General features: G+C 37.0%; 1 protein-coding gene across 1 annotated transcript in view; it reads left to right on the forward strand.

Moving 5' to 3' along the window:
* Nucleotides 1-3186: 3186 nt before the first annotated feature.
* CFAP43 (cilia and flagella associated protein 43) overlaps nt 3187-25216 on the forward strand; it is a gene marked incomplete at its 5' end in the record, with an annotated part of 39980 nt that continues 17950 nt past the window's right edge. The window contains 17 exons of the mRNA XM_009869370.1: nt 3187-3467; nt 4279-4364; nt 7145-7312; nt 8808-8958; nt 13660-13813; nt 14895-14974; nt 15640-15771; nt 16472-16588; nt 17659-17739; nt 18533-18681; nt 19657-19760; nt 20763-20903; nt 21660-21829; nt 22573-22725; nt 23142-23272; nt 23944-24109; nt 24668-24781. Coding sequence (XP_009867672.1) covers nt 3187-3467; nt 4279-4364; nt 7145-7312; nt 8808-8958; nt 13660-13813; nt 14895-14974; nt 15640-15771; nt 16472-16588; nt 17659-17739; nt 18533-18681; nt 19657-19760; nt 20763-20903; nt 21660-21829; nt 22573-22725; nt 23142-23272; nt 23944-24109; nt 24668-24781 — 2378 coding nt within the window. The remainder of the gene's footprint in view (nt 3468-4278; nt 4365-7144; nt 7313-8807; nt 8959-13659; nt 13814-14894; nt 14975-15639; nt 15772-16471; nt 16589-17658; nt 17740-18532; nt 18682-19656; nt 19761-20762; nt 20904-21659; nt 21830-22572; nt 22726-23141; nt 23273-23943; nt 24110-24667; nt 24782-25216) is intronic.

Consider the following 25216-nt stretch of genomic DNA (forward strand, 5'->3'; position numbering starts at 1 on the left):
GCTGGAAGTGAGGTGGGGGCCGGCCGGGAGAGCCCACGTCCTGCGAGCCTCCACACACGCTGCATACTCCTGCGCCCCTCAGTCCCGGAGAGTGCCCGGCGTCCTGTCCTATGCCCCCGGCGCCCGGCTCCTCTCACCTCGGGTCCGCTCTGTGCAGCCGTCAGAGGATAGGACAAGCCTAACAGGAGAAGGAAGGGAGGCTGCTATGCTGGGGGACTGGGTTAGGGCAGCAGGTAGTTGGGAGGGGAGGAAAAGGCGCAGTTGTGTTGCAGCGTGTAGTGGGGCCTGAGCCCTGATGGATTTGGATGCAACTCGGGTTCTCTGCCCTTAGCACAGGGAGCACTGAAATCAGGAGTAGGCAAACCTGACTAGTTTTAAGCTGAAGCTTGATAGTTCATGAGAAGTGTGACATGAGTTGTTTTGTCTTGTGGAGTGACTCTGGCAGCACCCAATCCTGATGAACTCTTGGGGCATGCTTTTCTTCTCAGTACCAGGCCTTGTGAACCTACTCAGTCTGTTTGTGACCGCATCTCTGTACTGTTTTACACAGACTGCTTCAGCCTCAAGAATTTCCCTCATCACTCTGTAACTCCTAAACCCTGCTGTCATCATCTTCTGGCATTACTCTTAATTTTCCTGATATTCTAAGTTCTTGCTCTTGCCTTTCTCACAGCATCTTAACCTGCATGTCAGAGACTTTCAGATATCCATTTCCCACAAACATAACCCACACTATATCCAAAACCCACTTTTCTTCCACAGAAGTTTGTTTGGTAATCAAACAAATTGCTTTTTGGTCCTGAACAAATAGGATCTGTAGATGAATTAAGCCCTCTCTGTCCCACCTTGGTTGAGGCTTTCACAGCAATCTGGGATGTTTAGACATATTTTCTGTGTAATGGGCCAGTTGTTTAAACTTCCTTGCCCTTTTTAAATATTTCAGCTGCTTCATCAAAGTTTATGGATGCTGTGGGACATAGATCTATAATTAGAGGTGCAGCACCTTGTAATGGGAAAAAATTAATTGTTCTAGATTGTTTTGGTTTTTTACTATTAATAGAAGAAATAGACTTCAGCCTTAACTGTTCTGGTACTTGCAGAATAAAAAAAAAATCATCTGAAGCTGTCATTGCTATTCAGAGGAGGTCCCTTGTGTAAACTGTTTTTATGTGGAAGAGCTGTGACTCAGGTTTTCTGCTTTGTGAAAACACTGTTATGAAATTAAAATATTATGCTAAATATATATATGAAAATTAATTTAAGCCCTTGTGAATACAAAGCAAAGTCCATTTCCATAAAATACACACGTTTAAAGTTTGCCTTTCTTATAAGTTAATGTTAGCAGTAGTAGTATGTGTATCAGTTGCAGAAGAAAGCAACAGAAATTATTTTGCAGTGGGCAGTTGGAATGCTGGTCTTCAGAAAACACAGAACTTTGACAAAACTCATGGTTTTGTATAATCTGTTTTGTGTGAACTAGCATTTTGCAGTGACAAAATGCTCTGTAAGGAAATTTCCAAGGAACTCTAATTACTTTGCCCCATCTACATTTCACCAGCTGGCAAAGTTTGTGACTGAAATACTTCTGACACAGTGTTTATACAGAACTGGAGACAGACACAGCATGGAAAACTTAAGAGAGCCACAGCTAATTACCTGACTCAGTGTGTACTGCACCAGTCATAGCTGACATGATCAAATAGCAGCCTGCATCCTTGTCTCCTTGAGCCATTACTGGCTATATAAGGATGATAAATTGCACTGTCATCCCATTAATTTATCCCTGCATACGTGCTTTCTAGATTTCCTTTTACCTCTGCAAACAGAAGTTAAAAAATACTTCATTTCCAGTGATTCAGCTCTACTGTTGAGGAAAGCATAGAGCTGAGACTCTGAGTGTGTTTGTAAAGATCTGCTTATGTGCCATGGCACGTCATACACCTAGTTCTTGTGTAAAAGATCCAGAAAAACCTTCATCAGCTGAAATGTCTCCTCTATGTTGCCATGGTATTCAGTTCATCCACACGAGCATGTGGTTAGTGTGCTCCCACTCCCCTCTGGCTTCACTTACTCCTCTGGTATGTAGCGACAGGCCAAGAACAGAAACTACTCAGAAAAGATAATTAGAAATTATTGCTGGACATAAATATTTGAAGACTAGTAATTTAAAAATGTTCCTAACTATGAGAGTGCTGAGGCTGAAATACAACCTTTTAGTAAGAATACAGAGGATCAGCAGCTGAGCTGACCTTATGACTAGTGTTCATGAAAAGCGCATAAAACCGCTGCCTTGCAGTTGCTGAGGACAAAGAGAGCCAAATGCTCTTGTTTGGAAGAAGAGACGGAAAGTTTCTGAATGGAACTTAGAAGAGAAGGTGCCAATGGCAGCGTGATACACAGAGGGTATCAGTTACACTGCTGAAACTTTTCTGCCATGGCACTAGCAGCCTAAGCTGTAGCTCAGTCAGACATCTTCACGTGGGGGTAAAGGGAAATGCTTTTTGTAAGAGGACCCTGCTGTTTACCCACTCTCTTTCTAAAAGGTAAAAACATCTGCAGGCAGTTATGAGATTGTCGATACGTTGTAAGTTCATAAGCTGACTCCTCTTCAGTAATTCATTTCAATTCTTGGGCAACACATCCTGTTTACATTCCAGAGATTTACTGTGTTAAAGTACTGCTATCTTTAAAGCAGAGCAGTCCTCCTGGTTAGGTTCATATAAGCACAAGCCATGCCTTTGTAGTTTTTATTTGACAGTGATGAGATGAACTATGAAAGCGTAAAAATGTTAAGTAAGCCCCATTGGGTCCCAAGTATGGATTGTACCTGTGTAATTCATTCAGAATAAAGATATAATATCATTATGATATATGAGTACAAAAAAACAGAGCCAGTGAGCTGGCTAATGTTATTTTTAGTGAAAACTGAAAGAAATATAAGCATCTCTCCATATTATGACAGTCCTTTGTGGTCCATCAAGGTAAGATTGACCCCATGTTTTTGGAAACACTGAACTAGTGATTCTTAATACTAGATCTTGAGGTTGTTGTAATTTTGCAACTATGGTATGCTTGAGGATAAGACTAACATCCCAAGCATCCATTTAGCGTATTTTCGGCTACAGTATTACCTTCTTCACAGTATTTTGAGAAACTTGTGTCTTTGGTTAATGTTTTAACATTCAGTTGCTCTTTCTTTAAGTTGGGTTCAGGGATTCTCAAACAAGAACTTTGGCTTCGTCAACAAGCAAACTGTCTGCTACCCTTGTGGCAATTACATCCTCTTCCTTGACATCGAAACAAAGAAGACAACAGCACTGCAGTGTCAGACTGGCCAGGTGGGAGCCTTCGCGGCAAATGGAAACAGTCAAGTGGTGGCCTTTGCAGACCGGCAGCTGAATCCCATCATATATATCTACACTTTTCCGGAACTGAGTAAACTGACAGAATTAAAAGGTAGTGATGTGGTAACCCTCCCCGTCACCACTTCATTAACGCAAGACTTAAGTCATCCCATTTCCGAGTTCTTTGTTGCTTTGAGTTTTTTATAAGACTTGGGAAATGGTGTGACAGAAAACTGTCTTGTGACAAGATGCATGGAAAGCAGTGGAAGGAATTTTCCACTGCACTACTTTTAGTTAGTCTCAAGCTAGAGAGGCTTGTGACCATACAAAATGGAGCTGTTTTAAAAGGAAAACAGATGGAATGAAATGGAGTTAATTTTATGAAAATACAGTCAGAATAACAAAAAAAAGCATACTGCAGTAGGCTCCCAAGCAGATTACTGAAAGCCACATTGAGAAATTTAAGATGCAAGAGGATTGAGGATTCTTGCAGTTAAGTTTTGGAGTCTGAGTTCTAATGTGTATTTTTACTTGCCTCATAACATTTCTTTTCTTAGTTAAATTGCTTATGCTACCCATGTTTCAGTTTCCATTTAAATAAAGATCATATTATTTATTTCCTGTGTATGAATGAAGTTACGACTGCAAAGGATTTCAGGGTACTTGGGGAAACCATACTTTGCAAATTCAAGGTACAATTGAAAAAAAAAAAAAATTAAAAAAAAGTCCGAGAAGTGATACATAGGGAATATTTTAATGATCAAATCAAGACAATAATTCAGAGTGAAGCAAAGAAAAAGAGGGCCCAAAGAATGTCTCTGAAGAAATAAAGTGGATATAAAGGAACTGAGTACTCTATATGTGATAGTATACAGTAAAGTCCAGGGCAATTGAAGACCATATTCTTTATTTTTACATTTCAGGTATTGCTCAGCTGGACTATACCTTACTTGCATTTAGTTTCACAGGCCCATATCTGGCCAGTTACTCTTCAATCCCAGAATTTGTGCTTTCAGTATGGTAAGAGTAAAAAAAATTCTCTAATACCATGTATATTTAATTCATATTTATTTGAATGTGCTGTTTTAGCATAAATTAAGTTAACAAATATGGAAGACACACTGGTTGCCTTCATCTCATTTTATTTTTCTGATTGATCTTTGTATGCAAACTTTCTGTACGAAATCTGTTGTTTATATTCTAGCATTAGTAGCCACTAGTTACAATGTTCCTTTGCTACAGCTATCTTCTTTCTTTGACATTTTGTGTTTTGGAGTACTTCTGAAGCCTTCAGCATCACTTCATTATCTCTTCACCTTTGGAAGATGAGTACCATGCTGTCTGTGAGAGGAAGGGGCCTGCTGAAAAGAAGAAAACTGTTCTAAAGCCGATTTCTACCTTTTTTTTTTTGTCCCCCTGGACTGCTCATTAGTCCTCTTAATTACTTATGCTTCATTTTAGTTTTGTCTTACAGTTTTGTTCAGTAATTCCACTTCCATGGGTCACTGGGTTAGATCATAATTTTCTGCTCATTGGTATGAAAAGAAATATTATATAATATGCAGACTCAGAAAGTTAGAATATCTAATTTTTTTAATTGTTCCATAAAAATATAATCCTGCTCTTGCCTCCATTGCCAGCAAGCTTCTATTGAGCGTGGAGTTTGAGCACTTCTCCAAAACAAATGGGGAGGGTGGAGTAGGAGGAAGGCAAGCAAGGACACATAAGGGATATTCTGTATACTTCCAATTTGGCAATGGCCTTTCTTGTACAGTGATTAATGAAGAAGCATAAACTACTGTAATTTCAAAATGGTAGTAATGATATTAGATACTGTTACAGATGCCTCTTCTCTGTGTCTCATGAAGAAAAACATCTGCTGTGAACTCTGATCCTACACAGTAGTTCAGGAAGGATGTCTGTGTATACCACAACAGAAACCAACCAGAAAGCCTCACTAGCCTAAAGAGCTTGCCTATTTGTCACAGCAGAAATAACACACATGGTCTAATATGTTCATTGTGTGCACTTAAAAAAAATCCACCTTCTTGAAAGACTTCTCTAGATTATTCTTAAAAATGGAAATATCTAGAAGTGTTTAAAAGCTTTAAAGTACTGGCAATTTCCAAGGCCAAACAATTTAAAGCTATCTGAATCAGCATGAATAGGACTATCGGCAGATAATTGTCATAAAAGAACTCTCCTAGATTTCAGTCAGAAAGAATAGAATAAAAATAGAATTACCTTACAGTATTGAACTTAGAATATATAGTAACTTGAACAGAGGTGTGTGAATTTACTGTGAGATTGGGACCTTAATATTTGCAGTTGAATTATATTGTGCGTTCGTTTAAAAATGTGTGTGTCCAGATGAAAGAAATCTCCATGTTTAGCATTCTTAATGTGTCATTACAATGCAATGATTGCACAGTTCCTGCATTTTAAGCAGATAGTTTGGAATCAGAGGTATAAGAGATGTTTTGGAAGTTCTGTCACTCTCAAAATATAGACAGCTTATGGATAACTAAAAGCTCCCTTTCCTGTGAGATATTTTATCCCTAGATCTTTGTTCTTTTTTATTCAAAGGAGAGGCTTAATGCCAGGTTCTTTTTTAGATACATGTACAATATAGTTTCAGATCTTAATGAATTATCTACTATAAAGGAGTGTTGGCACTATCTGTTAGGTATGAGAACATGCTGACAGATCTTTAGAGAGAGAGGCTACACTGATATCTTTTAATGTCAAAATTGCATCTTATAGCTTTCTCTAATATTAATGAGAGTTACTATGTATGTAACTTCTATTTTTTTGCATATGCCATCAATATTAACCATTGTCTCGCATCCTGATCTGTTTCTGTGAGTGAATTTATTACAGGCCAGAACAACAGGATTATACTAAATCCATTTACAGCAGTGTATGCAATTTTTTCCCCTCTCAGCAGTAATGACAAATGCTGAAGCTGTAATTCTTAGTTAGATTAAGAGTCAGATATATTGTCCTGGAAATTAAGAAAGAGTTTCAAGCATTTTCTTCAAATGATGTTAATCAGTTCTTGGACAGCACCTAAAAATGCAAATACAGTCAAGAATTAATCTCGATAATGGAGAAATATGCAAACTGGTGGTGAGAACATAAAAGAGGTTGCACTGGACAAAAGAAAAGTCAGTGGAAAGCAGATTTCCAGGCTTATGTCAGCTCTACGTAACAGCCCCACACAAATTCTGCCCTGTTTTGTGTTCAAGTTAATGCAGCCACAGCTTGTATGTCTGCATTCACAACACAATTACTGTGTTATCTACGTAATTCATCCATAGATAATCACAGGCTGTGTTTTATTTTCTAATTACAATACCTTCTAACTGCAAGCCTGCAAGTATTATAATCGTTTTACGGATTGGAAAAGCAAGGCTGAGGTCTGAGGTGCTGAAGAGTTAATTTTTGGGGCCTGTTCAAATAGTCACTGATGGAACTGATGAAAAACAATCCATGTTACTTGACTCTGTTGGTCTTTTCACAAGAGGAAATGCATCATAATGTTTCTAAAATGTCAGATTTCAAAATTAGTTCACTATTTAATCCTTTCGTAGCAATAATAATTTTATGTGTGCTCATTAACTACCTCCTTTTCATTCTAAGGAGGACCTAATGTGTTTGACAGCGGGATTTTTTTGTCAGTGACTAAGTATTTGTTTTCCAAACTTGATCTTGAATGTCAGTTATAATCACCGATGTGGATCTTTGGCTTGAATGTTTTTGACTTATTCAATGATTTTCTTTTACTCTCCTTAATGAAGGAACTGGCAAGAAAATATCCTCCTGTGCAGTGAGTCTCAGCCAGGGGTAACAGCGACCTCTTTAAGTTTCAACCCTATGGATTGGCAACAGCTATGTTTTGTTAATGAGAGCTCCGTTACTATCTGGCATATTGAAAGGAATAATGATGAGTATCACCTTAAGCAAAAGTAAGTGGAACACCCTTCAGGTTAAAAGAAAAATCTGGAATTATATTTTAATATCTAAGAATAGCAACCTACATCTGTTTGCAAAGAATTTAATCTCGTTTAGTTCACCTAGCAATTGCAATCGGTAATTGCTAAATCAAAATGAGTGTAAATCTATCTAGTCAACCAAGTGAATTGAATTTATGATTTCATTTCATAGCACTCACATGTCTAGATTATGCACGTCAAGAAGCTAATACTAATCAGCTGCTTTGGCAGCCTCTATCAAAAGCTGCATGACTGAATTAAGGTAGTGCCTGGAGGGCTTTCCTGCAAGGGGCTGTGTTGAGCATTGCTTATGTAGCTATGAAACCACCAGATTTGGATTAAATTGCTTCCTAGTCAGCATAGCTAGGCAACATGTTGTTGTAATGACAAATGGTACCAAAAGCAGAATTAGTTTTCTGTGTGATTTCCAGCTCATGTGGCCAGGTTACAGAGCCACTGGGCGGATGGGGGGTGACTCTGTTAATGCAACTCACTGAGCACAGCAGACCTAGAATTTACGTATAGAATCATAGAATGGCCTAAGCTGGAAGGGGCCTTAGAGATCATTTAATCCAACTTCCCTGTCACGGGCAGGGATGCCTCTCAACTAGATCAGGCAACACGTGGGTACTTATGCTAAAATGTTTTTTGATGCTTGTATAAAAGTAGCATGTCCTTGAAGTGTAACACCTATTCTGTCTCAGTAGCAGCTACTCTACAATTTCCAAATGTGTTTAATCTCATTAACTGTGATTGTAACCAATGTATTGCCACTGACACAGTTATACTAGTGAAAGTATAGACACGACCTTCAATTTACAATCTGAAAAGAGTACTGAAGAGTGTTTCACCTTTCGTACACATGTGAAAATACATATATACTCCTTTTTCCTCAATTTTCATTCTATTCAGTGGAGTTTAAATCTCCACTGAGAACCGTTTATTTTACATATTTTTTCCAAGTCGTAAATCAACAGTTTGTAAACTATAGAATCCTCAACTCCTGCACGTTAGAGCCACTCAGATACCAATTGCCAAAGTGCAACAGGCAAATACTACTAATAGTATTTTATCATCATTAAACTTTCTCCAAATAAACATCAAGCATGAACCACCACAGCATATGTAAATTAAGTGTGTGACCTTATTATTCCTGGTTAATAATGAAACAGTAACATAGAATAGTAGTTTACACAAGGCAACAAGAAAAGAGATTGAGCTAGAACATGACAGTCCATTTCTGCCAGTTACAAACATTCCTCCTTTGTAGTAGAATTACTATTACTTTTCAGTGAAATGGTATGTGCTGTGTAGAATGATTCTCTACAACGTTCCTCCCTTTCTCTTGCAGAAGTAAATTACCTGCATTGGTGTCCCAAAATTTTGAAAACATGCTTCTTGGTTTTGTATCAGCATTTACTATTCATAATATTTCGTCTCCTCAGATAGTGTCTCTGCTTTTTCACAGCCCTGTGAAACTCCCTGATGGACGAGGGTCCCTGAGTTCTCATAAGGACTTGTTTTTCCCAGTTTCTCATAGTGAAGATTCATACCATGGCCCTGATTTGCCAGTTTCAGCCATTGCTGGACTGGTAGGAGATGAAGCAGAAACATTCATGGTAATTACTGATTTTTTCCTTTTTTACTATTCCAAGTCATTGTACTTTTTGTGCAAATAGGGGTTAATAAATTTAATGTGTGTTGAACAGGTACAACACAGTAAATAGATCTGTTGTCCTAACAATATTTTTGAAATCCATTTTGACAGGAGACTTCGAAGGCATGCTGCTGCTGCACCGAGCAGTACAATGTAGAGATTTCTGATACAGGTCTTAGCACAGTACTACAGCTGTGCAGTGGAGCTGCTCAGCTGTACCCCAGACACAGTATAAGCCTGTCGGCATTTAACCACACCCAGGCTAATATTACTTACTGAGACCCTGAAAACTTAGTCCCATGCTAAACTGATAGTAACCTTCAGGTATCCTTCCTTCCTCTTGGGATTTGTTTTCTTTTTGACTCTGAAAATGTCCCAAGCTATGGAAACATTGAAGGCTTTACTCCAGACAGCAGCCTCCACTTGTGAGATACATTCTCATACCACTGGCAGTGCTGGACCTGCCCATTTATCTCACTTCTGTTTGATCATTTGCTTGTTGGCCTCCGTTGGGATGCCTTTTGGAGAGGCTTCAAAAGTGTTCTCATTTTGTTTGAAATTTACTTTTGCCTGACTACCAACTAGAAGCATCTGCCAGCGTGAAAACATTTAACTTGCAAATCTGGGATTCTCTTCAAAGATTATGACCATCAACTTCTGTTTGGTGGCTTGTGATATATGTATGAGACACCCAGACTACGACGCACAAGATGATACTGGCTTTAAATTATGTCATTTCAATGGACAAATGAGAGCTCAGTTTTACTGGATTAGTGTACCACCAGTTTCTGCCATAAACTTTTCTTATAAAGCAGAATTAAAAATTAAAAAAGGGAATTATATTTTCCTGACCTAATTCTCTTTTCATGGCTTCATGCATTTAGATTTGCAGAGTTTTTTAACCATCTAACTGCTGATGCCGTTGATTTCCAGGACAATCAGTAACTACAAATAAACATCCACTACTGATTCAGATTGCACATGAACTACTTATATTTCAGATCACTTAGAACATAGAAAATGAAGATAATATATGCTCATCAGGGGCATTGCCTTTTTCTTCTGCCTTATTGCATCTTATGTGCAAATGATGAACTGCAAAAGCGCTTTGTGCTTTAGCCTGTAAAGTGGATTATGAGAGGTACTGGGGAAAAAAACAACTGCCATATTAGGTGTGTGAGGTGTGATGGAATTTGTCTATCCTTGAACAGATACTTTTCCATGGAATGGTAGGTTCTTATACTTGAACTTGCAGAACCATGTTGCAGACTTTGCCACATGGAAAAGTTGGTGCTTTTAAGCATACTAGGTAGCACTGTGAGGTCTTTGCATTCCCAATAGCCTTTGGAAAAAATAGATTTCTTTTTATCACCTTCCAAGTGATTATGTTCTTATAAATAAAAATATTTCTAGAGTAAAACTAGATTGTTCTACTAGTCTTTGATGAAGATTTCATTTTCTTTCAAATTACATAGTAAATATTTTATAGTTATTTACTATCCAAATTCCCTAGGTAGGTGTATTGTGGTTGTGAATATTGACAAGGTAACGAACATCAGGCTATTTAGAAATGAAAGTTTTTTGCAGAAATACAAACTGTTGTTGTTCCTTTCGTTGTGGTGGCAGTATGTTGTTTCCTGTGCACTAAATTGTGAGGTGCTACACTCACAGTTTAGCACCAGGAGGCATTGAATAAATTTCTGGCATGTTTTCAACTTGCTCCAGACCATGATAGCTGAGTAATTTTTTGCAGGACTCACATTTATTGTGCCTTAAAGTACTAATTCTCCCCTCCATGCATGCCTGTGCCTGTATGCTCCATCTCTAACCTAGCAGAAAAACCAAACCACTGTTAGATCTTGCAACCCCCACACTGGCCTTTTGTCTTGTCAGGTTAAGCACCCCTTTCCAGCACCACAGCGAGGAACATATAGTTTTGGCAAAGCAATTCTTGCACAAATTGATCAGAATATACTTGATGGAGAAGATATTTCTTCAAAATATTGTTTTATCAAAATGCTTATGTTGAAAAGTGGCTAATGCAGCAACTTGAAGAGAAATTGAAATGACCAAACTTGCTTTGTTCCTCAAATACTTTCAGACTACAGTTGTTGTAATGGAGAAGGCTGTCCGAAATAGTGGTGCTATAACTACCCTTCTTCACTGTATAACTTGACAGGCTGCTGCGGCAGGTGTATCAATGGTTACCATCACTGATGATTTATATCTCATTGCAAATGTCCATGAGTAGTTATCTGACTCTGGCCTAAAATCTGTGCCTTGACGTTTGTAAATACCTTGGAGTTATTTTCGTAATGATAGTAGTATCATCGGTGCTTTTTCAATTAGTAAAGACACAGCCTGCTTCTCCTGTGGTGGTTAATGAGGTGCTTTCATGTCAAATGCAGTGGAAATAGTATCATGGCCTGATGAAGCTCTTCCTATCTCTGCAGAATTCGACAGAAGGACTTTTGTTTGTCACTAAATTCCAATCAGTTGAGAACAATGTTCTCCACACTGATGTAAGCATCCGAAGTGGAGAACCGTTTATTTAGACTATTATTTAAAGGATTTGTCCTCAACCTATAGCCCATGGTCCTTGGAGACTGTAGCCCACCCCTAAGGAATGTGTGGGAGGCAAGTAAGGAGAGTGAGCCCATTGCCAGTTTATTTGTGGCTTTGAAACGCGCTAGGGTTCCATAGCCTAGAAGATCCTGGGGCTGGCTGTGTACCAAAGAGTAACCACACCGGGGCAGCAGAGTGAAAAGAATTGAAATAGCCTATAGCTTTTAATCTTATTCTTTCTTGGGTTACATTGATTTAGTTTTGTTTCAGTATTTATCGTTGGGCCTTGAGTTTTCTGAGTATGCTTTACCATGGCAAGCTGCTTGACTCCACTTCACCCCCAGTATCAATTTTATTTCATCGGTTTTTTATAAAATTTCTCATGACAAGGATCCATCATGGATTTTTGTTTCCTTGAAGAGGTACTCACAAGGGAGAGAAGTTCAACAAAAGACAGCACTATTATTATTATTATCCACCACCAAACCAATGCGCTGTTCAAGAAGCAACCTTGTTTTGGATTTACATAATCTCATCCTAGGATTATTAGGATTATTGTTGCTTTGCAATAATTAGGATTATTGTCTAGTTTATATGTAAAGACAGTAAAGACAGCAGGTACAAAGGAGCATTACAGAAGTTGTCTTTAGACAGGAAGCTTCTGATTCACAGTAATTCTTTTACAACTTTTCCAAAGATTTGTGATGTTCAAGTCACATAAAATCAGAGAAAATGTCTATATTAAATATTTGTCTTGGTGATGTAAAGCTCCATTTGTTACAGATTTATTCCTGTGAGTCCTACTTGATTTATAAAGCAAATATTAATATACTTTATTTCTGTAACATTTTTCCCCTGAGAAATTAAAAGTGCTTTGTAAACATAAATTGAGAGTAAGTTACTTACCTAGAATTGCACAGCAAGTCCTTTACATATATTACTAATGAAATCTAGGTCCTTATGACTCTCTTTCCTACGTTTTTATTGTAAGTCCATCCATATTTCCTCTTTTTATAGAACTTCTACTGAGACAGCAGGTGTTTTAGACTTCTCTTTTTCACCTATCATATTGTCTAGTGTTCCTTGCCACTTCTGCTCACATGCATGGTTCTTTTAATCTCTCTTAAACATTCTCTAGAGGTGTTCTTGTGTTTTCTTCCCCTTTTCCTCTCCCCAGATTTCTCCAATCTGGTTCTTTCTCTCATGATATTTACATAACCTGTTGCTGTTGTATCTGAATAGGTCACTGTCTTTAATAATATATGGTGGAGAAGGTCTGTTCTTCATGTTTCATGGATCATGGCTTTCTTTTAGTGGAATGAAATTCAAGGCACTTGGGAAGTCTATGTCAGGGATGTTTGTAGAACTAATTTGCAGGTGACAGAAAGGTTGACAAAGTTGTTTTACAGAGCAATTTGGATTACATGATAAGGTAAACTATTCAAACAAAATGTGTTGTAGTACTGCCAGGTATGCAAGACCACATGTGCAGGTTATGTCTACAAAGTGGAAGGTTGTTCTGAAAAGCAGTTGGAAAAGCATTTTTCAGGGTGAGGTCATGGTGGGTAACCATTTCAATTCAGGCTTCCAGTGCTATTGTGATATAAAAATAATAATTAAAAAAACCAGGAGCTCAATGTGTTGAATTTTATCATAATTTTATCATTAAAAAACTGTGAGATGAGCTTGTTATGATAAGTCAATATCTCTGAGAGGGTATGAAGATACCGAAGGAATTTCCAAGCTAGAGGTCAAAACAGTAACACATGCAAATACTGGAGAATAAATCCAGATAAACTCAAATTAAAAAAAATATGTAATTTTCAGTGAAAACATAATTAATCATTTGAACTAACTTCTAGGGAGAGATGAGTCCTCCACCACTATCTCCAGACATAGATTTTTCTGGAAAATGTTCTTGTTTCTCAAATTACTAGCCTCAGTGAAAGGATGACTGAATAAAATAAGGCTGGTTTTGTGTAAGAGATCAGACTCTGTAATGTAGTGATTTTTTTTTTTTTTTGCCTTAAAATATACGTAAGTGCTTGTACAGATAGTTGTCAGTTGATGATTGAACTTGTTTATTTTTGTGTTGAAGCCCAGAAGTTATATTAAGCCTTCAGTACACCCTACTGCCCACTGCTGGACTGCCACCTCAGAAATTTACCTGGGCTGTAAGGAAGGACATATTTTGACAATTGATGCTGCGAGGTCACACAGTGTTTCTGTTCTTCAACAAAAACCTCTACCTGGTAAGAAATAGCTGTGTTGTGTGTTTTATTCAAGTAGGGAAGAAAGCAATGAAGTGAAAGGTTTTTTTGCTTTCTTCCATTCTCTATTGTGTTCCTTACAGAAATTGTAAAGCTATCTTGTAGAACCTTATTTCTTTTATTAGGATGATAAACATTTGAGATAGCCCTTTAAATTTCTGTGTGAGTTTCTTTAGCACCCAATAACAGGCTTTCACATGACAAATGCTTGATAGCTTTTCTGCTAATACAGCCAAATGAATAGCCTCAGGAGAAACAGTGGCAATAAAATAATTTCTGTTCATTCAAATTTAAATTGGAGCAAGTGATGCTAGAGTAGGCTCCCTCCTGCTTAGTTTTAGTACTTTTTTTTAGAACTGCAATCACTTGTAATTTAGTTGAGTTAGGATTTAGGGATTTCTTTCAAACATTTTGGTTTGGGCTCCACAGTACAAAAAAAATATTACTCATAGTGGACGAAGTTGAGCACAGGGCCACAAAGATTATTGAGGAGTCTCAGTGTACGACATACAAAGATGGGCTAAGAGAACTATGTTTATTCAACCTGGAGAAGCTACCTAATAAAAGGTTATAAAGGAGATGGAACCAGATGGGAAAAGGGCACAATTTGCACCAACAGACATTATGAGTAGATATTATGAAAAAAACATGCTTTCACACAGTGAAAGTATGGAAAAGATGCTCAGAAGAGCTATGGAATTTCCATTCTTGAGTATATTCAGACCTAAGCTGGATATGACGGTGGGCAATGTAACCTAAATTTGAATTTCCAACCTAAATGACTCTATGATTCCGTTATTGAAAAATTTTAATGTGGCCATTTAGCACCCTTTACAAAACCAAGTGATTTCTCAAATTAATTTCTAGTTCATCAGTTCACAGTAGTATTGTCACTTCAAACTATGTATACTGACTTTCTCCTTCATCATGACAGCAAAAAGCCCAAAGAACATATAGCCCCTGGAGCCTTTTTACTCACAGGTAGTAAATCACCCCAGATTTGAATTTGAGACACTTTGCAAGAAATTAAATTTGATATTTTTTGTTGGTTTTGTGCTCTCAGGTGACAAACCAAAGGATCTGCAAAAACCAGTGTTATTTGCCATGGCATTTTGTAAGGAGGGGCTGTATGCAGCTGGAAATGTAAGGCATCCCTTATGCTTTAAACTTATTCTTATTGTGTGAAAATCAAAGAACATTCAAATGGAGTACATTTGCAGAGTTCATGGCAAAGATGAGAATTTAAAAAAAAGAGGAGGTCTACAGAACTATAAAGGTCCTCTCTGGTGTTGTATGTATTTTCTTTGTTAAGACTTCAGACAAGAAATCAGAAGGGAACAGGATGGGAAGAGATTCCATTGTTGTAGTCAAAGAAGCGACAAAAGAGGACAATCCTATTTTTAACAGAAGACAAAGAGTATTCTAGAGGAACAGAGAAGAAGGATGGAGAAAATATGGGAGAGGAGAGAAAATGGACAAGAGAACTGCCAAATTGTTTTGTGCAAAATGTAACTCGTTATTTAACCCAAACTGACAATGCCATTGCACGTTGCTGCTTATACTGTCTCGAAAACCCCAATATGAAATCTTAAATATTAACTGATGAGAGAGTCTGTTCAGTAGATTTATTATTCAGGGTAAGAGTCCTCTGGATTTAAATGTACTAAAGGCAAATGAGATAATTAGTAATGGGTTACAGTTAAACGCTGTTACTTTAGAGGTTTTCAGAAGTTCTTGCAGTTCAGTTTGCCAGAGTGGGATGGGATTAATGACCCAGACCTCATGTGGATTTGTACTTTTCTGCACAGGAGGGCATTTTATTCTTTTATCACATCAAAGATCTACAATATGAGAAGAAAATCTGCACAAATATCTTACAACCCATATCCAGCCTCCTGTTCTCTCCAGATTACACCATGCTTCTGCTTGTCACTGACCAGGTACAGCATTTGAGATACCAGTGGTACATAATGGGATATTCCTATGATTCTCTATGTGTATGCCGATATTATTAGTATGAAGTGTCTGTAATATAATCACACAAGTCAACAAATTTTATCAGAGTTGAACTTAGTCCATCTCATGTATTTAATGAAAGGTTAGATAGAGTTTTAATGGAGCACAGAACAGTTGTCTCCTACAGATTGTGGCTTTGGTCACACACTCTAGCTGATTGTATTCTCCTTTTGTAAAATGAGTAGGGAAGTTCTAAAATCTTTATCAATATTAGTCTTTATCAATATTAGTTATGAATTGTTTCTAATTGGCTTTGAAATATTTAGATAGAAACATCTCTTAAAGCTTAAGATTTTTTATTTATGCTTTATATTTTTTAGGATATTGATTCATGAAGTAACATGAAATAAGATGGGTTTAAGTTATTTTATTAAAGCAATTCTGAAAAGCAAAACTTCTTGAAAATGTGACTAGCTAGATCACTCTAAAATGACCTAACCCAGTTTTCATCTAGTGTAAATATAATCCACTAAATTCAGCTGAATTCTCCTGGGCACTTCTTACCTCAGTTTAGAGTCGAATATATATGTTTAAAGAGTGAAGGTCAGAAAGATGGGTGTTTTTTGTTGAAGTCTTTGAAAGCTTTTAATGAAAAGTGATGGATTTTTTCTCTTTATTTATCAGGGGACAGTATATATTTACAATCCTTCCCACAGTGAAGAAGCTGTCAAACTTTTGGACACATGCAGCAGTTGTTTTCTGGCAGCTGGTTTTCTTACTCCAGAGAACAAATACTGTGTGGTAAGAAATGGTATTTCTTGTGTGTAATAGTGGCACTTTTCAGGTAACCAATATGCTGCTAAGTCACAAAATCAAAAGCCTTGCAGAAACTGAGACTGTTCTGATATTTGTTAAAGTTGTGGAACTTCTCATTAAGGAAGTAAATTGCATTAATTTGGGTACAGCCTATAAAAAGGTCAGAACTTGCTCCAGAAGGCAGGGTGGGTAATTTCACAGATGTGAACGTCATTGGTTCTGCTGTTGATTTGTGTAACTCACTATTGTTTGGGAACATAGCTGAGCAAAAGAAGGATTCAATTAAGAGACTAGATGTTTGAACAAGAAATTCCTCCTGATCTTTTCAGCCTTCAGCACAAATCAGAACAGTCTGAGATGCCTTTTTACTGAGTCCAGGGACAAAGAAGGACTTACTCATGGATCTCACCATTCTGAGAAATTCCTTCCTTTCCTCTTGGACTTCTTGGACTTCTACAAGATGTATATTTTAGCCAACATAACTGATTCATCTCCAAACCATGAATTCTTCAAGTAGCCAGCCTGGGGTCTTAATTAATTATTTTTTCTGAATCTGTCTGTTGTTAGCGTGGGAATGATAAATTTTGCCTGACTGTGAATGAGTAATGTGAGGGTTAATTAGTCTCTAGCCATACTTTACTGTAGAATTACAAAATGCCCTGGCTATAAGAAGACCTCGAGCACCATTATGTTATGCAGAATTTTTCATGTGAGAAAACAAGAACACTAAGCAAAAAAAAATTATAAACAGATTTTTCTATTGCTGGCTGACTGGTGGGAGTGCTATTATTGACCAAGCTTACAAGTTTTGCCCTCAATTGTCTCATTCTGCTTAAAGACCATTCCTGTAGTTGCTGCAATTTGCAAAAATTAAACACATTTTCCTTAGGCAGTTGTGTACCTTGCATCAACTGGATTTAAGGAAAAGCAAGGTAATTCCAAGAAAAATCAGTAACCCTTGACCTGCTAGGCTCAGACATTAGTTGAGTTTATATTCTATAAGAGACCACTAGTCACTTCTAGAGCATTTGACTATGTTTTCCTCTGTTCAACAGTCAGTTACAATTTCAGGTGAAGTGCAAGTTTGGTTCCTGGAAGATGGAACTTGCCTCAGCAAGCTAAACCTTGATATTGAGGTACACGTAACCAGGAGCTTTTTGTATTTTTTGTTTAACATTATTCAATTCATAGCATAATATTCCACTGGGTGCTGAAGAAAGCTCAGTAGCGTCTTTGAACAACCCATGAAAAAGATTTTAAAAAGATTATCTTTCAAAATGTTTAATTTGAAGTAATCATGTATTTAACTTGGCCATAAAGCAGAGGGAATATTTAAACTTAATATCCTAGTGATGTGAGTTTAAGCACATATTTGTAAATAACAATCTACATATATGATATTAGTTTATTAAGTTTATTTGTTTTTAATGAGGGTCAGATCTGAAAGAAAAGTTACAAGTGTATAAAAATAAATGCCTTGACTGATCTAAGTAACAGACTTTAAGGATTGAGTTGATAAAAGTATTTCCAACTGTTAATGCTTTGTCTTGATTTAAGATGCATTCGAACACTGAAATCTGACATAGGAAGAAAAAAAAATCCTTTTCTATGACAGCTGTACACATAGCAGTGCACTCACTGCTTTATGTAGATGGGACTTCTTTCAATAAATTTGGATAGTGAATATAATATATATTTTTTTCTGAGGAGCACAGGATTAGCTTTTGATACGTACAGAGCATAGGTAAAATTCCTATGATGTTTCTAAAATCCTTTCTTTGTTAAAAAAAAAGTTCTTCAGATGAACAGCTTGGGGTTTCTTCTCCAAATTTTAAGGGCTTTTAAATATTAAAATAAATTGCATACTAACATATAACACAATATATTAAAAGATATGGAACTGTTAAATATCTTTTATTCCTCAACTAGGCAACTGCTATGGCTTGCTGTCCCTCCTCTGACAGTGTTGCTGTAGGAACCAAAAGAGGTCAAATCTATTTTCTTGATGTTACTGAAGTTGAAGCTCCACGGGTTGTTCACAGAATTTTTCTTTCCGAATTTCCAGTGCTGTCTTTGCAGTAAGTACGTAGTAGCAAGGGCAGGAATATTGTTAATTAGTTGCTTGGGTACTGCTCTTAGTCTAACAAAAAAATTGAAGTTTTTATTCTAAAAATAGCAAAGTAAAATATTGTAACAGCTTCGTTTTTCTCCCAACACATTCTGAATTGCTTGCAAGAGAAGTAGTAGCAGGATTTATATGAGAGAAATATATAAACTTGTATTTTAAGAAAGTTTAACAAAGCGTTGGAAGATACTGATGTATAAGATCCTTTCTGACAGATCACCATATGCAGTAATTATGTATCTGAGTTTAGAGGGTTATTTCTCATGGAATATAAATTTGAGGTTTTATGGAGTTAAGTTTAAGCTTTTTGGTCATCCCTTCTTATACATAACAGTGGCAACATAAATCCATTGTTAATTATTCATTTGCTCACAGTTCAGGAATTTACTAGTCCTTTTGTAAAAAGCTCTAGTGATCTAAAAAGCTCTTTTTGTTTGCTTGTTGTTTATTTCAGTTATTGAAGAATCTGAGAGTATTTTACTTCTACTTTTATAAAAAATATAATGGAGTTTGAACTGTTAAACTTCAGTGCAAATCTGCCTGGTTTTTGGAGACTCAGATGTCATCTCTTTTCTTAAAGAATAAATAAATAAATAAAACATTAAATATAGATACAGAAAGCAATTACTCAAACCAAATCAATGCAAACAAAAACATGCCTATTCAAAATAATAGCAAAATCTGTATAGTAGTTTTATTTTCAAAAGTGAACTTCAATGTGGATTATCATTAGCTTTAGCTTGACCACCCACTCAGTTAGAAATTGAACTTACAGCACTGGGCTTTATATCAAGCCCTAAATCTAAACCTAGAAGCTTAAACTTCAGTGTCATTTATGCCCTCAATAAAGTCAGAAGAGTTAGGGGAGTAGAATTATTTGAAGCTTTTTGAGTGTATTGAATTGTTTTCTACTTGGATTTATATTTAGTTATGATCAGAGTGGCCGCTTCCTCATCGCTAGAGCTATAGAAGGACATATCTTTATTCTAGATGCCCGGCCTTCAAAATTATTCCAAGTACTTGGATATGTAGGTAATATACGTAACAACATTAATTACATTGTTTTCCATAATTGCTGTATTTTAAGTATACTTGCTGGTCCGTCATTTTTGGAGGACTAAACATATTCTTCCCACCTATTTTACAATCCTATTTTGTCTTGGTCAATTCTTTTCTTTTCCTGTGGTTTTAGTCGGCAAATGCACCAATATTACCTTTCTTCAGGGTACGTATAAGTCACAGATAAGAGAATGGATTAGCTGACCAAACGAACACAACTCCAGCTCAAAACTAATAGTGCTCGCAGAGAATTTAAGGCCATTGTAGATTGCCATACAAGAATTTAGACTAAAAAACTGTAGATTGTGATGTCTGGGTGCAATCTCCTGTTACAAATGTCTGCCAGAGACATCTTTAACATGGGGACTGTTGGATTTGTCAGTTTGGCTGGTTGATACTGCAGAACAAAAAAAATATGGCATTTTAACTCACAAAAAAATTCTTATGAAATTTGTAAATTTGGTTATGCAGTCACTGAATTCCAGTGACATTATACTCACAGATCACATCTGCATATGTAGATCTTCTTCATAACTTTAAGTATAAGGGACATTTCTTCATAATTTTAATTGGTTTGGCAACTATAGAATTATATCTCCTTAGATAATTTTCAAAATTTGCCGGATCGTTTTCTCGTTGGCTGTCTGGCTTCTTAGAGAAGGGCTTTTCTGTGCTTTGGCGTGCAGTTACCAGCAGATGGCTTCAAGCTGGATGTAAACTCAGGTTGGAATGTTTAATGTAATACTAACACCCAATTCTCAGCACCCAATGCCTCCAACTGAAGGTGTGTGCATACAGCGCTTTCTGAAACCAGGCTGTGGCTTGTCTGATATTTTAACGTCAGTTCAAAACTGTGTGGTTGGGCTGAGATGTCGTCTGAACAAGGATCCTGTTTTGTTTCACATGATATTTTAGTACAAACAATGTTGCCATGCTTCAGTAATTATTTGTATTGATGTTCCCTACCTGCTTCAGTGTTGTCAGATGAAGCGCTGGATCTTTCTGTAGTTTCTGACTTCAATAATGACTTGGTTGAAGTAGTGGTGCTTCTTAATGTGGCAGAGGTCCAGCAAGCAAGACTGGAAATTTTTTGTCTGCCTTCAGCACTCACAACAGGTGAGAACTGAAATATATATTAAGTGGTATTTTTCTAAGACAAGAGCATGTTACAAAATACTAACATTCTTAATCTCTTTTTTCATCTCATCTGTCTGTTCTCTGAGGACACCATTTCTCGTACAGCATTCTGTAGACTTACAGTCAGCTGAATCATTTCAGCAGAAAGACTGTGATATTTTGAAGGAAAGCCAAGAAAGGAAGGAGAGAAGTAATTCACTTGCAGAATCACAAAGCAACCAATTTACTACTTCTGTCTGATTGCTGTTGTTATTGTAATTATTGCTACTGTGTGGGCAATATCCAAAGCCAGTCACAAAGAGGCTGGGGGCTTGGCCTTTATTACAGTTTTTCTCGATGAAAGCATCACAGAAAAAATCCACTGTTTTTGAAAAATATTAATTTGTATCACAGTAAGAAATGTTACAGAGAAATATTCTGTGAAAAAAAAAATGGCACTGAGGGAAAGGGGAGAGTTTTAAATTAATGCAGACAAATTGTCCCATCGCTGTGGTTAAACTGCTTCTAATACTTCTCTAGAGCTAGGAGAGCTATCTCTGCTTCACTGCAGTGTACTATATCAGCACAACCCACAGAGTTAAAGCTAAGTGTCTTAATTCCCAGTCTTCTCCCTGAAAAAAGGACATTACAGTCACTCCTTGCTAAGATTGATTTTCATAACTACTTGATAGGTAAAAGATTTGCATTAGTGGTGGTGATGCGTCTTCTTCTCTGTTTCTTTTTTCAATCTTTTAGATAATGATAAGTATGTTAATGCACGAGGAATGCTTAATGCTAGTGCCATTAAAAAGGAGCGATATGCTCTGGATTTCCCTTTGAGCTCAGCAGTTGGATTGAAGGATAACATTGTGTATGGCTACTGTACCTGTGCACCTTTCATCTGCAAATACCACCTCTCTGAAGAGGTAATTCTCTGAAGCTACTTTATTTTGGGTGGTGGTTAAATACCGGCAAACAAAAGCTGTAGTTGAAGTTAATATAGCAGGATATTATCTTAGAGAAATCCTCTCTGCACTAGAAATATCTGCCTCATCCATAAACATAAACTTTTGGTATCCTGCCACCTGCTCAGAAACCTGGCAAAGTGACCTCTTTGTGCTATTACAGAGAAAGCCAAATATTTGTTCTTAAAACTCCGACACCTTGCAGGTGCTTCACATGTCACTTCTGTATTGGAGCTGTGCTTTTGTGCAGTCTGAGCAACTCGAGTATCCTAGAGAAGGAATTGAGCCATTGGGAGCCTGTTACTCTTAAGACACAACTGCAAACCCAGTCCTGCCTCACGATGAAGTAGTAGTAGGGGGCCTTCAGGGAGCCACTGTCATTACCTGCTGATGAACTGGAGCTCTCTGCAGCTCCCAGGTCTCCCATAGTTTAAGACTCAGGTCAAGAAAGAAGGTGAATTCTGAAGGTGAGCATTTCTTCTTGACAAATCCTGTACTTTCTGAGCCAAGAAACTCTTAAGTCCAAACGTAGCGAACACAGATGCTTCTGAAGAGATGGGAAGTGGGTCAGCAGCACTGAGCTTCCTGAGCTTCCTGACCTCAGTATTCCAACAATGTTTTAAATTGCAAAGTTATAGCCTTCTCAAAATGCCATAGATATTTCCATCATCTGAACTGCTGCTAACGTTTTGTTTGTTTGGCAGAACGTGTCAGAAGACCCATCAATATTTTTATCAGAAAAGAGGACTCCTAGCAGGCAGTTTGGATCAGGTTTCCTCTGTTTGTCACCCAACAGCCAGTGGCTGGCGTCAGCAGCAAAGGATGGTGTTTTGTTCATCTATCATACTTCTACTATGGTAGGTGGGCATCCAGGCACAGGCTTTGGTTTACATGAGAAAGAGGTGTGAAAGCTACTTTCTTTCACTCTAAGCTTTCTTTCACTTGAATATAAAGTGTTCCAGAAAACTTAATACTGAACATGAACTACATAGCATTACACAGTACAAGTAATGAACGTATCTGTGATGATACAAACTACTTACTTTCTTTTCCAGTAAATCTTAAGATAGATAATTTTATTACTTTTCTTTATATCCTGCAAAAGGAATATACTAGAAACTTGCTCCATCTGTAGTCAAAAGTTTTAAACTCATAAATCCTAGTCTTTTATATATTTTGTATTGACTTTTGTCTAAAAATAAAGAAGCATAATTTACAGACATATTCCATTAGAAAAATGTATTTGCTGATACTGCTTCTGTGACTTTTCTAGGATATACTTGCTCAAATGCATTGTCACTCATATCAAGGAGGGGGAATCAGATCCATGGTATTTTCAATGGATGGCAAATTCATCCTCGTTACTGGTGAAAATGATGGTGCCCTGGTGTGTCTGAAATGGAAGTATGTATAAGTGGCAGACCAATATTGATGGTGTAAATTCTTGCATCTACTTGTGATTCAACACTTCCTTTTTATTAGTCTCAAAGTAATGACAAGAATTGGATAGAAAAAAAAATCACTCCTCTCATCTTTAGTGGCTGTCTCCCTGTTTCATGAAAAGTCTTGGACTTCAGGTATGGTTGTAATACAAGATATAGGAGTATCTTCAGGTAAGTATTGCCACCAGTGAGCTTCTTATCACTCTCAAATAACCCATCTGGAAGAGGCTCTCTGGGGATGTGAGGGATGTCATCTCATGAGATACTATTTTAACTTGGAGATTAGGAGACATCACAGCTTTAACAGGAATTCAGCTGTGGCTATAGAGAGCTCTTGGCAGACATTACGAGTAAGAGACACTTGAAACTACAGTTTTTCTGTGGTATAATAAATGTTCAGATAGATGCATAAAGACGAATCTGACAGAGCAGTATTTCTAACCTGGGTAATCCATCTTTCTGAATTTCTAATTCTGGGGAAACTTCACTTAATAATGAAATTCTAGAACTCAAATAATATTGCATCATCTGTAAAAATATTGATTATTAATAATTGTATTGTAAAGAATATTTAATACTTCATCCTCTTCTGTAATACACAAAAAATACATCAGTTCCCTTTTTTTTTACTAGGAACATAGAGAAAACTGAACTTAAGGAAGCTGCTGTTCACTGGCAATCTCTTCTTGCTATACTGAAAAAGTCTACTTCGAATGAAAATATTGTTTTAAAATCTATGGCAGAATGGCAGTTTGACCCAGAATCTGCATTGGAAACACTTCCAGAAGAGAAATTTAAGGTATTTTCTTTGTTTTTATGGGTGGGAAAAGTTTGATTATTACCCTAAAATTACACAATAAAAACTCTCCACCAAACAAACTCTGAACCTTTTCTGAAAGTAGAAGAATGCCCCTGAGTATAGGCTGAATATGTTTAATTATTAATTTGTGGAACAGTATTATCAAGGAAATGGAATATTTTTGGGAAGATGACATTCACATCTTCAGTTTCTCTTGCTTTCTTTAGAAAGTCAGTTTCTCCTCCTATGAAGTTATGTGTCATTCCCAGTGTGATGTTCCTGCTGTATTTTGTGTTAGTAGCCGATGTTTTTCTGTTGAAATCAAGCAAAGCAGTGATTGCAGAGATGGGCACAGTCAGCCCTTTTGAGTTAAGGCTTTGCATAATAGCAAGCGTTTGCAGGATCAAATCTGGAGACTGGTTAGGGAATAAAAATGCTGTAACACTCTGGAATTTGCTGATGATGTTGTTGCTTCTAATGTGAGTTCATTTTTTATTTCATTTCTGTCTCTCATTCTCTCCAATTACCTGAGATGGATGTTTATATGCTTAATTTCAGGAGGCACCACTTAAATCTTCCAGTTTAGAGGTGACAGAAGAAGATGGAAACGTCAGCAGTTTGTATTCAGCCAGTACCAATGACATGACATGGATAGGTCAGAAAATAAATAAGGTATTTTCATAGAACAAGAAGTAATCAAAGCCAGAGTTTCCAAGTGTCAGTAGCGATTTGAGGTCCCAAATTATGTGCTGTAAAGAAATCTAGTTTCTAAAGCTTTTCTGACATTTGAACCTCTCTTTAAGGCATTGTGATCTAGAATAACATGGGCCAGAATAACAAATTGTACAGCATTGATAAATCAATACTCAACAATATGACATTAATTACAAAACCTCTGAGGTTTATTTTAGGTTAAGGTTGAGGTGAATATGTTATGTAACCAAAGTAGAAGTGCCTCAAAGATCTAACTGTCTACAGAGAGGAGATTTAGTGCTTTGTGAGGCTGGAAACTCCTATGTTAATGTTAGTGTAGATTATTTTTTCCACAGAAATGTGAATTTATGGATGGTAGGAGATTCTTTCTGACATGAGCTGTGTCTTTCGTCC

This window comes from Apaloderma vittatum, unplaced genomic scaffold (assembly GCF_000703405.1).
Source record: "Apaloderma vittatum isolate BGI_N311 unplaced genomic scaffold, ASM70340v1 scaffold34675, whole genome shotgun sequence".
NCBI lineage: Eukaryota > Metazoa > Chordata > Aves > Trogoniformes > Trogonidae > Apaloderma > Apaloderma vittatum.